General features: G+C 32.6%; 2 protein-coding genes across 2 annotated transcripts; one reads left to right on the top strand and one right to left on the bottom strand.

Annotated features, from left to right (window-relative positions):
* Nucleotides 1–2,466: 2,466 nt before the first annotated feature.
* Nucleotides 2,467–4,878, top strand: LOC128169228 (E3 ubiquitin-protein ligase TRIM37-like). The gene is made up of 2 exons (XM_052835394.1): nucleotides 2,467–2,531; nucleotides 2,937–4,878. The coding sequence occupies exon 2, from the start codon at nucleotides 2,937–2,939 to the stop codon at nucleotides 4,665–4,667; it is 1,731 nt and encodes a 576-aa protein (XP_052691354.1). The 5' UTR covers nucleotides 2,467–2,531; the 3' UTR covers nucleotides 4,668–4,878.
* Nucleotides 4,879–7,313: 2,435 nt separating this feature from the next.
* Nucleotides 7,314–13,697, bottom strand: LOC128169230 (battenin-like). Its single transcript, XM_052835396.1, has 10 exons — nucleotides 13,609–13,697; nucleotides 12,895–13,003; nucleotides 12,634–12,759; nucleotides 11,730–11,836; nucleotides 10,677–10,726; nucleotides 10,341–10,409; nucleotides 9,918–9,973; nucleotides 9,725–9,818; nucleotides 8,448–8,588; nucleotides 7,314–7,970 (listed from the first exon to the last, which is right to left on the bottom strand). The coding sequence occupies exons 2-10, from the start codon at nucleotides 12,909–12,911 to the stop codon at nucleotides 7,842–7,844; spliced, it is 789 nt and encodes a 262-aa protein (XP_052691356.1). The 5' UTR covers nucleotides 12,912–13,003; nucleotides 13,609–13,697; the 3' UTR covers nucleotides 7,314–7,841.
* Nucleotides 13,698–14,164: the final 467 nt, after the last annotated feature.

Raw genomic sequence — 14,164 nt, forward strand, 5'->3', positions numbered from 1 at the left:
TATCCAGAATAAAACGATAAAATGTTGTCACAAATTATTGTCTGTGCAATGTTTATAACTTGTATATACCTATGTTAAATAATATACACTATATATTAACAATGTAAATAAGAAATTAAAGCAAGATTTTAGATGATTGACGTGTAGTTTTCATGGATGTAATTCTTTTTGACATAGATTGATATGTAGAAAGAGAGAAATACATGTATAACTTATAAAAATCTTCTTTTGTTATAACTAAAAGCATATCAACATTTCAGTTAGTTACTAAAAAATATGAGTGTCACAGCAGTCAACAATAATAAGTTCATGGCGTTTTCCTGCTAACATTTTCTAATTAAGCTTTTATCTAAAAATGTGTAATGTGGTAAGCATTCTTTTTTTATACAAATTTAACAACACCAGCACAGTCTGTGTGATCACAGAGTAAAATTTCCTGAAACAATTAAAATTGAATTTTTAACAAATATAAATAAAAAAATACAACTATGGATATACATTTCTGTAAAAAGTTGATCTAGGTGCTTGTGGATTTTTGATCTTCCACTTCTCGTCCAAAACATTCAAATTTTAATCAACCCTTAAAGAAATGGCATAGTCCTATGCGTTTCCCTAACCTTTAAATTTCAAGTCCTACATCTCTTCAATTATCAAACTCTATCTCTGTGTGTCATTACATATTTGATCTACCTTTGTATGAATGGATAGTTTGAACAAACCTGTACATATAATATAAATAAATATGTCTCTTTGATAGAAATCTGAAAAAACCCAAAGAATCACTATTTCTGCTGCAGATTTAGCGGCATCTTAGTTAGCTTCCATATTGTCTATGTTTACAGCTAGCCAGTCATTCACTTTGTTGTACAAACAGGAAAAGTAAATGTCAAGCAGAAATAGTTTATCTCAGCATTTTAAGGACAAACAGAGTTGTCCCTCTTTAGCTTCACCAAGACTGTTTGTTCCTTCAGATGACGCAACACCATCTTGTAAAAACAGGAATATAAAATAAAGTTTGTTAATGAAAATAAAAGTCCAAGAATTATTTAACATCTCTCTCTCTCTCTCTCTCTCTCTCTCTCATAAACACAGTTATTATTAATTAGTAATGAAATCTACATGTCGACTGATCAAAACATGAATATTAATAACGGTCTGAACAATGCACATGCTAACTTTTCAGTTGTAATTTTTTATGATAAACTTCCCAATTAAATACATGTACGTATTGAAGCTTTCATGAATGTTAAAATTTTATCAATTTAAAACGATGAATTTGACAATGTTTGCAAGTTTTAATCTATCAAGAAAATATTTTTATAATACGAGAAATGTGCATCTTAAATGTGAAACTTTAAATTGAAGGCTAATGTGCCATTCATCTATGAGCAAGTAGTCAAAATCCAGACAATTCAGACATTCAGGTCAACTAAAAATTATTATGGTCAAATTCTAGAACAAGAATGGCATCATCAAAATTGAGTCAAATTTTCACAAAATATTTTTTTTTACTATTCAGGGGACGGTAATTTTCTTGTCCTGATTTACTGGAACTGTTCGGCCTCCACTTTGATGATGATTCGTCATCTTTGGCGATGCCCAGAGCGACAAATATCGCTAATAAAAGCTGTTGTTTTATTGTGTTCATTTGATGTATTGTATTTTTTTTTTAATATTCAATAAGATTTAGAATACAGGCACTTGCAAGGATCCAGTATATTTTTTAAAAGGAGTTGGGAAGGAGGTGTGGGGGGGGGGTGGTCCGCAAGGTATTTGAGGCTGCCGACATACTAGATCCGCGCATGCAGGCATAATACTATTGAACCTATGTATATATAACGCTCTACTTACATGTACAAGCACTGAACGCGTGTTTAATCGATAAAAAACATTATCTTTAATTAAAGTGTATATAATGCTTTGATTATATTTTTCTGAAGTTGTAATATGATATGATTTAATATTATTAAAAATTTTATCATCCATCTTCCATCCATCTTCCATCAACAAGAAATCGGTGTCATGATTTTTCATAATTCACATTTCGGAAAAAGTTCAATATAAAGTTTTTCAAGTTTTATAGAAGGTAAAGGTATACTATTAACTTCCTTTTCACTTATTCGTTATTTTCAAATCTAATTTTTACATAGTCACGGGAAAGGAAAAGTGGGGTGCAAACTCCATGTTAATTAATTTCTTTGTATGAAAGTTAACGAAAAATCTTTCCTACGCAAAAAAGTTTGCCCCCCCCCCCCCCCCCCCCCCCGATGCTACGTGCGTGTACTGTTAAATCTTGCATCACATACATTTACACTTTTGTTTACATACATCTATTGCACGCGTATCACAATGACACCGGGTCCCTTTCATGCAAATACATGACTATTTACTTATTCAAGGTAAGAGGTCATACAACCAGGAAGTAAATTACACAAGTCTCGTATTCTCTCATTCCAATCTCATGATCAGGGCGTCATTCACCCGATTAGGCCTATGGCTGAAATAACGTAAACGTCACATTGATATGCACGGTAAGTTACAACAAGTTTATTGATGTCTAATGATGTCAAAACGTTGACATATGTATACATAAATTCGCTTGCCTAAATATTGGATTACGATTATTAATTTGACCAACAATGGACAATATTCACTGAACCGAAAGTAGCGGCCTTTTTCAAACATAGGGACATGCATTTTCTCGAACTAGCCCTCATTGTCCCATATATTAATCGCCCATTTTTTTTTTTTTTTTTTTACAAAAATTGTATACTTTTAATCAATTGTATATTAAGTGCCTTGCTATAAATAAAATATATTAAATTTCTGTTCAGCACCAGGTATATATATACCTAGCCAGAAAAGAAAAGTTGGTCATGAATGAATAAATAAATGCCACAATTTCCTTTAAATTGGTTGCTTTTTCCTTATTTCAGATGGCATTATCTGAATCACAAATTCCACCCGACGCCCAGCATTACTTGGTGTGTGGCACTGAAGACTGTGAGAGGAATTGTCAGTTTTACTGCAATGACTGTCACCAACCAATGTGTGAACAATGCCGAGATGAACATCAGAAAAATAAGAAAACCAAGAACCATGAAGTGGTCCCTTACAAACAACGCAAACGACAACTTCCTGTAGAGAAATGCAAGCTCCACCCCACAAAAGAAATGGTTATTCTCTGCGAGGAATGCCAAATTCCTCTTTGTTACAAATGTACAACCACAAAAGAACATCGCGGTCATGTGTTCACCGATCTACAAATGGTCTTTGATGAAAAGGTTTCGCTATGTCAAGAAGAAATTGCCAAAATTAGAAATTATTTCGAACCAACTTCTCAAGATTTGAAAAAGGATATTGCTGGTGATGTGAAAGAAATAAAGAAGATCATGGAAGGTTTAAGAACATCCATGAAGGCTGAAGCTGAGGCTGTAAAAAAGCTGGTAGACACAGTCACATCAGATAATACAGAACAAGTCAACAAAATAGAGCAGTCATTATTACAAACATTAAACGGCCAAAATCAAAATATTGATGAATATATCAGCTATCTCAATGATTTAATCAAAACATTTTATGGTTGCCTATCCCCTTCAAACATAGAACAATTAACATTTGCTCTCAATTCAGAAAATCTGATCATAAGGCCCATACCAGAGACATCCAAACCAGTCCTACCCGTATTTACTGCTGGTCAATACAGCAAGGAAGATGTTGCCAAACTACTGGGTAAAATAACTGTTCCTAACATTAAACCAGAGAACAGAAAAATAAAGCCAATGGAGACTGTCTCTACACAGTTGAAACCTACAGGGAAACAGAGAAAACAAGACAAAGATAAATCTGACGTGAAACAAACACTGTCTCTGTCTTCCTCTGTCACCGAGGTCAGGGAGTACACAGTACCATGTGTTGATGAGGTCTATCATATATCACTGGGTAAATCAGGCAGACTCTGGGTCAGTGATGGTAGTGGTAACCTTGTCCAAACAGATCTTCAGGGGAATCAGCTACAGAAGATACAAACCAGTGGTGGATCTCAAGGCTACCACACAGTCACACAGGACGGGGATCTGATCTATACAGACCAATACAACAAAGTCATCAATAGGATAACACCAGATAATACAATCGCTGAATGCATTAAAATAAGAGACTGGGTACCAGTCAGTATACACTCCTCTCACATCAATGGGGACATACTGGTGGGGATGTGGAAGGTTGGAGAGGGTAAAGTCACCAGGTACAACAAGACAGGGACAGAAATACAGAACATACAGAGAGACAACAAAGGACAGAAATTGTACAAGTATCCACTCTACATCACAGAAAACATCAATGGTGATGTCTGTGTATCAGTCCGTGGCAAACATTCTGTAGTGGTGGTGGATAAATCAGGACAACGCAGGTTCTCATACACAGGTCAGGGGTCAAGGATTCTTCCCTTTGGAATATGTACTGATGTACTCGGTCACATCCTGGTGTGTGATATTAACAGTGACACAGTTCATCTCCTTGATCAGGACGGTCAGTTCTTGTCTCTACTACTCACACCACAACAAGAAGTAAAGTGTCCCCGTGGTGTGTATGTGGATGATGAGAACAATCTCTGGGTGGGACAACGTTACACCAACAAAGTATCAGTGTACAAGTATCTACAGTGATCAATACATATCCATACAATAATTACATCTATGTACCGTGTGTATGTTATGAGACAATGTAACAACAACACTGTGATAGTGTACAGTGACTGGTATCTACAGTGTACATTGGAGTACATATCATCCATGTAAACCTGTGTATGTTAATTCGAAAATATATAGAATAATTTCATTGCTGAAGAGTTAACTGTTAAATTTACAGGTATTAACACTCTTCGTTTTTAGTTAGTAGTTTATGGTATTGTTATTTTAATTGGTGCAATAGGTTTATTAAAATACATTAACTTTTTTTAAAACACACATTCACATCTATTTGATCAGCATAGATTTGCTACATTCAGAATCTTTAAATAGAGATCTATCAAATATTTAAATCGTATGTTAATAGATGTACCCCCTTCACACTGCTTTTAAAAATTTTAATTCTTGTCAATTGTTAAAACCCAATTTTTTTTCTATAAATCCGTGTTGGAAATAAGAAGGTGCCAATTTTAAAACTTGTCGATAAAAAGAAATCATATATTGATCTGAATAATATCGGAAATCTCTTGTATCACAAGTATTCTTGACTAAGTGGGAATGAAATTATTATTATTACACTGTAAAAGTTTACTGCAGGAAGTTCCGAGCACCATAGAACTTAAACATTAAGAGAGAGAGAGAGAGAGAGAGAGAGAGAGAGAGAGAGAGAGAGAGAGAGAGAGAGAGAGAGAGGGAGAGTTGTAATATTCTATATGATAATTCAATATCATGAAAAAATCCCAAGTTTTTTTTTCTTAACGCCCCCTTAAGCTTGTCATTTGCGTCGGCGGATGATGTAATTATTTTTACAATAATCGCTACAATTTACGCTTTCCGAAGTAGGCGGCGATATTGTGTTGAAAATGAGCACATATCGTGCCACTAAGAATTATGTGTATAAAACAGACGAATGTATCGGGCGTGGTGCCACTGGCGATGTATACAAAGGTGTACACAAGGTAAATGCTGTTCCTTGACACTCATTTTCCTGAGTTTTTGGATTCGGCGGTTTTTTTTTCATCAGTTGCCAATTGTTCATACACTTTAGAAAAATTGGATTCAAATATTAAAGATTAAAGAGAAAATCCAAATTTGAAAGCATGTTGGTATTTATTCAGAAATTAAAACATATTTTTTTTGGTGAAAACAGGATATCTCAGGGCCTAAAATTCTACCAAGGAAGTTCAGGTAATATATTAAAGCAATTTTTGATAAGAATTATTTATGAAAAATGAAAATTGTCGTTAGACGATATTTTTCAAATATATGGATAAAATTTACAAGATAAATACATGTATATCAGTGGGGAAAACATATATGTAGCCTGTTTCTCTGGCTTACCCATAATGCTCCGCAAAAGTAGCATTGTGGGTAGTTCAGGGAAACAGGCTATCTCGATGGCAAAAAACCAATTTTCAACAATCAAACTTATAACACGATTTAAATTAGGAAGGATCACATCAATACAATATGAAATATTTGTATAAATAAAAAGACACAATTTATTGTATGTTGATAAGTCGATGAAAATTAAAACATGTCAATGTATTATAATAATTTTTTTTCCCAATAAATGTAGACGCCAAATACGCTCCCGTGTCATCTGGTGGCCGGTAACAAATTTTAAAATGCTAATCTAGATTATAAGATTTCGGTGATATTTAAATTTTGGGTGTTTTTTTTTTACCCCAATATGTGTCAATTGTTTTCCATATTGGTTATATGTGGACAGCATAGACAATCTTTAAGTAGCCGAGTGTTACACAAATTAAGTGAAGAAAACTTAATACAAACAGACAAACCAGCCGCAATGACAAATATACGACATATTGAAGTAATATGCTTGAGGCGCTACATCAAGTATAATACGCAGTCATTCTTAATATAGATAAAAACCTTTATCGTTGTAGTTATGCGTAAAATGACCATGTGTGACGGTAAACTTAATAAACTCTGTTTATAACTTTCAGTGGGATATAAACTTGGTTGATCTCGTGATCAAATCTTGTGAAGCCCAAAGGAATATATAACACAGTTAATGTATTTTTTCTGCAATGCCTGCTACATGTACCTTCATACTCTCATGCACTACCGAAAAAAAGCATTTTAATGTTTTAATTAAAAAAAATGTTTAAGAATATGATGCTCTTACATGTGTTCTAATTTAAAGAACTGATACAATAAAGTCATGATATTCAAATTAAATCAAACATTCAAAATATCTTCAATAATGAGGTGTGATTGTTCTCTTTCATGCAGATAAAATAACTGGAAGTAAAAATAAATCATAAATGTATTAGATTTGCATTTTTTGGCACTTTTTATGGAAATAAATTAAGCATGAACATGAATATAATTTAATTCAATACAAAAGAGTTTTTGCACATAACATTTTCACATATACACGTACATTTTCACATGTATTACATGTACATGTTTTGTATATTAACAACGTAAAAATTAACTAATTCCTTTTTTTTAAAAAGGAATTTGTGGTGAACTAAGAATAAAAAACAGAGTTTAAGTCAGAAGAAGAAAATTATATCAAACATTTTATGATAATTTTATAACTAAATTTTCTATTCTCAAAAATACAAGACCTTGCTACCTAAATTTGATGAACATGTTGGATATGTTTCACAGATAATTGCACATATCAATGTTAAAACATTCTCTATAAATTAGTCATTTATTCTGCAAAGAGTTATCTTTCTTAATATAGTCAAATATTATGTACTTTGCATTTGGAGCTTATACACTTACATGCTGCATAAATATTTCAAAATTAAATATCCATTTAACAAATGATCATCATTCAAAATTATTTTATACATTTTAGCAACACACACACAAGCCTTTGAATATTCATAGCAACTTAACCTTGATATTTAAGAGAAATATTGACATTTCATCACAGACTATTTCTAAAAGATTTAAAATTCCAGCATGTATTTGTGCATGTAGTATCCCTTTCATGGTATAGAAGGGAGGAAAGAAGGGCAGACTTATCATGACATTCCAACAAAATTATATGCCATCAAATTAAAATACTTGTTGTCTTTTAAGTATATAGAAATTAATTATGGTTAGCACTAACAAAGTGTTGGAGAATGTCCATACAGTCATCATTTTTATACAATATACAGGAGACATTCACATTTTCAGATTGAGTGAACATATATGGTTGTGAACTGGAATAGAGATCGCACCAGCGATAGAAATTCCCACGGAGTCAGCAATAGTAGCAGCTGCCAGGCTAAATTCCTTGAATTCTGCCTCAATCTGTAATAGAAACCTCAAAATGAAATAAAAACATATCATTATTAACTTTCAAAACATAAAAACCCTGGTTCAATTTTACTGAGGCACTTTCAATGCTGTTTGTTTATAATTTATATGCCTTATAATTCTCAAACTTTGTGTTACTTTGAAAATAGAAGAAATCATAATTATGTCTCATTTAAACTATGAAAAATGTTTAATTGGAAAATTACATTATGAAGATAAAAATAATGCATAATTTTTCTTTATTAAAAAACATTAGTTTTGCTCTTTCAATTACATGTACATCTAATTTTGTGTGTTTCTTTCTTCAACATGCTTCTAAACAATGTGCACCACTAAATATCTGATCCACTGAAATTGCATCTTGACACTAAAGTACCACAAAAAAAGAATTATATCCGCAATATAATTTTAATCAAAAATACATATAACAGAGTTGACCAGCATTTAGAAGTACTATATACATGTACTTACATCCTCTGAGATCTTGTAGAACGTATTGACAAAGGCGGCTCCCCCCAAAAGTCCCTCAAACAGGACAAGGGCGAAGATGATCCAGATATTGGGGATGAACCGCAGAAAGACTTGGGCTGTGAGTATTGCAACATTAACACACTGCAAAAAAAGCAGTTGAATTTAAAAGTCTAAATGGTTTGTTATCTCTTAATTTGTAAGCAGTTTTTTGAGCCTCCGACAAAGTACATGTATTTTAAATAGTTGAGGTGTTCCCTTTTAAAGCTGATTGGTCCGATTTTATATCAAATTTTGTGACCGCTTTTAAAAAATGGTTATGCTAAATATGTGTATAATAATTAATAAAAGACATTGCAGTAGTTTTCTTGGTCAGTTAAGCCATATTACAATGATATAAATGATGTACAAAATTTGTTTTAAAAACGAACGAAAAAAAAGGTAGCACGTTGTTTTATCACATATTAAAATTTGCCCCTGAAATTTAGGCGGCTACATGTATGATTGTATCAAAATGTTTTGGCAAATCAAAAGAAAAAAAAAACCTGTGTACATTTTGTTCACTAATATTTCTGAAGTTTGTTTTGTTTACAATCAATGCATATCATGCGGGTTGAATAAACCTGATCACTCCAGTTACAAAACCAAATGGTTCCCTTTTCTAAACATTATCATGATGCAGTTTGGTTTGTTTTTTTGTATGCCTATATAGAAATAATTGTATTTACTTTGAAAGGAGACCGACTCTGCTAGTGCAAATAGGCGAAAGTCTATAACTTTCTAAGATAATTGGTTTGTAAGGAAATTTTATTATCAATAAAATTTAATGTAATAGCGAAAAAATCAGGCCATGCAGCTTAAACTGGAAATAATTAACTCATTGACGTATACAAAGATGTAAAAAAAATTAATGTTGCCATCTTCAAAGAAAAAAGCCAAACTCAGATATAGTTTTATCACATAAATTGTCTCCTTCCTACCTCCTATTTGTCCTCTCTTTTTTTGGTGCTTTGCTCACATTCCTTTAGTTCTTGCTCACATTTCTTTTGTTCTCTCTCATTCCGAAAACATCCTCTTTGTGCATCTCTTTAGAGCTGTATCCCTTCTTCTCTCTTTCTTTATGTACCTCTCTTTCTATTTCTACCCTAATCTCTCTCTCTCTCTCTCTCTCTCTCTCTCTCTCTCTTTGTAACTACCCCTCTCTCTCTCTCTCTCTCTCTCTCTCTCTCTCTCTCTCTCTCTCTTCGTAACTACCCCCCTCTCTCTCTCTCTCTGTGTACCTGTAACACTGGAAGAGTCCACAGTTTGTTGATTTTGAACACATTGACAGATGACCTGGAGATGAACACGCCTAACTGGTAGTCCACTTGATACCTATCAACATAAGAAACAGTCATATAAAACTAACCTGGTACTGCTTTTTCTTGTATGAAGATTTAATTCCAAATTTTGGGAAATGATCAAAACACTTACCATCTATACTGTTCTTTCTCCGAGAGCCAAATGTGATTAAAATACAGAAGTTCATACTGAAAAATTCAATTACCATCATTTTATTGAACAGCAAAATGGTTTAAAACACAGAGTTATCCGTCATTTAAAACCTTATTGAGGCTTAACGTGCTTTTAAACAAAAATTGTTCATTGCATTTTGTCATAAAACATAATATAATTATAATTTTAAAAAAATTTAATACTGGTTAAAGAGAAATAATTTTTTGGGTTTCAAAGCTGCATGGAGAAGTTTAAAAGTAACTTTTTAAAAAAAAGTGCATTAACAACATTTTTGCTTTGCATTTTGTCATAAAACATTTATAGTTAAAAACCTGGTTTATGTGAAATAATTTGTTTGGTTTCCAGTGTGGAGAAGTTTAAAAAGTATTTAAATGTACTTACTAATCCTTGATTGATAAAGTATTCAGCGATGTACACTACACACAGAGGTATCATGTATTTCATCAGTGGCTATAAATAAAACAGCTGTTTGAATGATAGTAAGTAATACACATACAATCATGCATGTTATATACATAATATTCAGTCATGAATTAAAATTATTCAGATTTTAAAATTTCTTCAAATTGCATTCATCTTTTTTTCATCTGGATGTTTGATGTTTGCCCTATGACTTGTATTCAAGGCCATTTGATTAGGTCACCTCATATTCCATTTCTTGCTTAATTATTGTACACATAGCAAGTACATGACATTGTATAATTTCAAATGACTTACTTTTAAAAGGAGTAATTTTTCTCTCAATGTTAATCTTCCTTTTATTTTATCTGAAAAAGAAAAACAGCAGTATAAATTGGGGGTCCACGTCTAAGGTTTCAGATCAAAAGTCGTTCTTAAAAAAAAATTGAACCAACTACATATATTTACATTTTCCAATGTCTTTGCCTGTGATAACAATACGTATCGATTTTGTACTATATAACCCATAACTTCAAATGAAGCCAAACTGAGGCGCCAGCGTGGTTTGCTTAATTATATTTAAATATTTAATCATACGATGGTTTAAAACGATTTAAATATAAGTAATAAGGAATCATTCTTTGAATATTATGAGGTGATAATTTCGGTCGGGGCGTGATCAAATTTATCATAAAGCCTTTCGGGCTTTATTGGATTTGATCACGCCCCGACCGAAATTATCACCTCATAATACTCAAAGAATGATTCCTTATTCCTTATGTTAATACATGCACACGTAACATCAATCAATAATCAACAAAATGTTAACATTTCCCTTATGTATTTGTCTTTATTTCGATGTTTTATGCCAACCCATCAATTTTGCAATAATTTCGATCTAGTAATAGAGTTACTCTATCTTCTTTATTTGATGAAGCGATGAACTGAATCCTGTATCAGTCTACAATATGTATATACAGATTTGCCGGTGGACTGTATACACAGCAGCTATTTACTCATCATTTAATATTAAATTTTGCAAACAGCCGACTAAAACAATCTTTGCTTGCAAGAGTTTTGAATCTGCTTCTCTCCTAATGTGAAGTAGAAAGAGAAGTGGATTGAAAACCCTTGTCTAGTGAAGATGGCCAAAAACTAAACCCCAAGGTGATGAATCCAATCAAGCAAGTACATGTCCAAGTACCATATTCAATTTACATATTTTGTTTTACGTAAAGAAGTTAACAATTGTAAGCAACAATTAATATTCGCAAGCAGTGGTAACACAAAAATCTTGATCAAGTTAACTTTACAATATACATGTATATCAAGAATGTGAATTCTTAAAATCAAGATGGTGGATTCGCTTACCATCTGCATCTTCTGGTTCTTTCAGCAGACTACTGGTGTCCTCACTGTATTTGACAATGTATTCTTTTTGATAGAACTGTCTAGGTTTCTTTATCACAATAAAGAAGCTGAAACAGAATTAAATGGCTTGTTCGTATTAATTGATATTAAATTAAAAGATTTCATTTCTGTAGAGGGTTAGAGAGAGAGAGAGAGAGAGAGAGAGAGAGAGAGTAATAGTATGAGGTTTTATTTGTATAAAATATTGGACATTGAAATTAGTAACAGGAAGCATAAAACCTAGTTATTCCCTTTATCTTGTAATTGCACGGACAACTGATATCACTTTTAAACAACCTGTAAACAATCATGGTCCTATTAAACAATAGCCAACCCTGACCAAATTTTTTAATCAACGTGACCTTGAACTTAATCAATATCTTTGATCTACATGAAGTCTTTATCTTGTCACAAGGATGTTCAATAGTAAGGAGGAAGTTTAATAAAAAAAGTTATCAGAACATTGGATTTCTGCCCAGACACTACACGGTATGCCATATGTACCTGACATTGTATATATATTAGGTTATACATTACCTATTACCTGTACCTCTGAATATACTGTGGAATCATACTGTGGAATCATATTTATTTATGGGGGTCAATGTTTGAGGGTAGCCAAAGTTTTCCTGGTTCATGGGGACGTAATTTCGTTGGTAGTGAAATCGAGATAATTTTAATAATTATTCAACAAACAATTGTGTATAGGTTCGAGGTGATGTAAATTTGTGGGCATGGGTTACCCACAAAAGTCACAACATTGGTCCCCCACGAAAATGATGATTCCACAGTATAAGGTTAAATACATTACCTGTACCTGTGTATATATTAGGTTATACATTATCTGTTCCTGTGAATAAATTACCTGATAAACATGAGGGCAGGTATGATAGTCATCACAAGTAACGTCTTTCTAGGTGACAGACCGGCGGACAGAGCACCAAATATCCAAGCGCCACCAGTTCCCGACGAGTACGCTGATATAACATTCCTAAAACAAGGAATATTGTTATATTCAGTAGACTGATTGAAAAAAAAACCCAGCAATAATTGTATACTATTTTTAGATAGATACTTAAGCTCAAATATCTTTAAAAATGTCAATTAATGGATACAGAGCACATACCTCCTTCTTTCTTTCATAGACTACTCTCTTTCTTTTCTGGTCTTGCAGCTTGTCTTTTTGTTGCAGGACACCTTCTTGTCTTTTGGTGGTATAGTATCTTTTTAGTCACCTAGTTAAGTATAAAAAAAATTGTTTTCATTTGTATGTTAAACACATGTTTATACACACACCTCAATTTTTCACAATCGTAATTCTTAACAGAAATAAACTGCAGTGAAATTATATATTAGCATAATTAAACTGCAGTGAGATTTAAAACGTGTACGGGTACTCGTACGTGTGTTAAACTACACGTACACGTACACGTTTTTGTAATTTATCAGTTGAGATTTCTTAACTTGTAGGATATAAATGTGTACGTAAATCGACGCAGTTTTGTGACATGAATTTATTTAGTTAATTCCAAATAAATGGTAAATTTCTTATCAATTGTGACAGTCATGCAAATGAAGCTTAAAAATCTATAAATGTATCACAAGAATACATTCACTCATCAAAAAGATTTTATTTGTTGTAAAAAGCTACACATTTGTACTTACGTGTAGACGACACTCTACAAGATTAGAGAACGTGTAGAAACCATGTCGTCACAAAAACTGATGACGTAATTCACGAAGATATTAGGTGGTTCCCCTAATTCACGTACATGTATCCGTACACGTTTGAAATCTCAACCTCTCTAATATTTATAGATATATATATATTTTAACTTACACTGAATGACCTTTTCTTGGACATTTGTGTTCCAACCTTTTACAAATGTCATGATGTGGTTGGACATTGCCTCATTTTCACTTTCACAATGCCTGTTAAAAAAAACATGTAAACAACTTTTACATTTTAATTGTGTTTTAAAAATTGATTGACTGAACTCATTACATGCATGCAGAATAAATAAATTGAAACTCTGGCAGTGAGTGCCCTGTAATAATTCATAAAAGTTACATAAAATGTGAGATTTCTGCGAATACGATCATGCAGGGAACATTATAGGAGAACTTACTTTTTTCTCTCAAAGGTCCAAGAGAAACCCCTCTTCACCCCATCTGCATATCCATCTCTAACAGCAATCTGCAGGGTAAATGTGAATTTAATTACAGAAGAAAAATAAGTTTACTAAAAATTAATTAAATTTTTATTAGCTGGGAAATATGATATGAACAAAAAGTACATAAAAGTATAGCCTATAAATGTATTGATATATACATGCATACCTGAACACTAGGGAGTACATAGATCTGCTCATCTTTTTTACTTTCTCTTTCATCTT

The sequence above is a fragment of the Crassostrea angulata genome, unplaced genomic scaffold, assembly GCF_025612915.1.
Source record: "Crassostrea angulata isolate pt1a10 unplaced genomic scaffold, ASM2561291v2 HiC_scaffold_107, whole genome shotgun sequence".
NCBI lineage: Eukaryota > Metazoa > Mollusca > Bivalvia > Ostreida > Ostreidae > Magallana > Magallana angulata.

Excerpts from the sequence above, each read along its gene's own strand:
- LOC128169230 (XM_052835396.1), bottom strand. Across the intron at positions 10,410-10,676 it reads AAAAATTACTCCTTTTAAAA|CCACTGATGAAATACATGAT; the intron begins GTAAGTCATTTG and ends TTTTATTTATAG. Across the intron at positions 9,819-9,917 it reads GAGAAAGAACAGTATAGATG|GTATCAAGTGGACTACCAGT; the intron begins GTAAGTGTTTTG and ends TTATGTTGATAG.
- LOC128169228 (XM_052835394.1), top strand. The coding sequence starts at position 2,937 with ATGGCATTATCTGAATCACAAATTCCACCCGACGCCCAGCATTACTTG.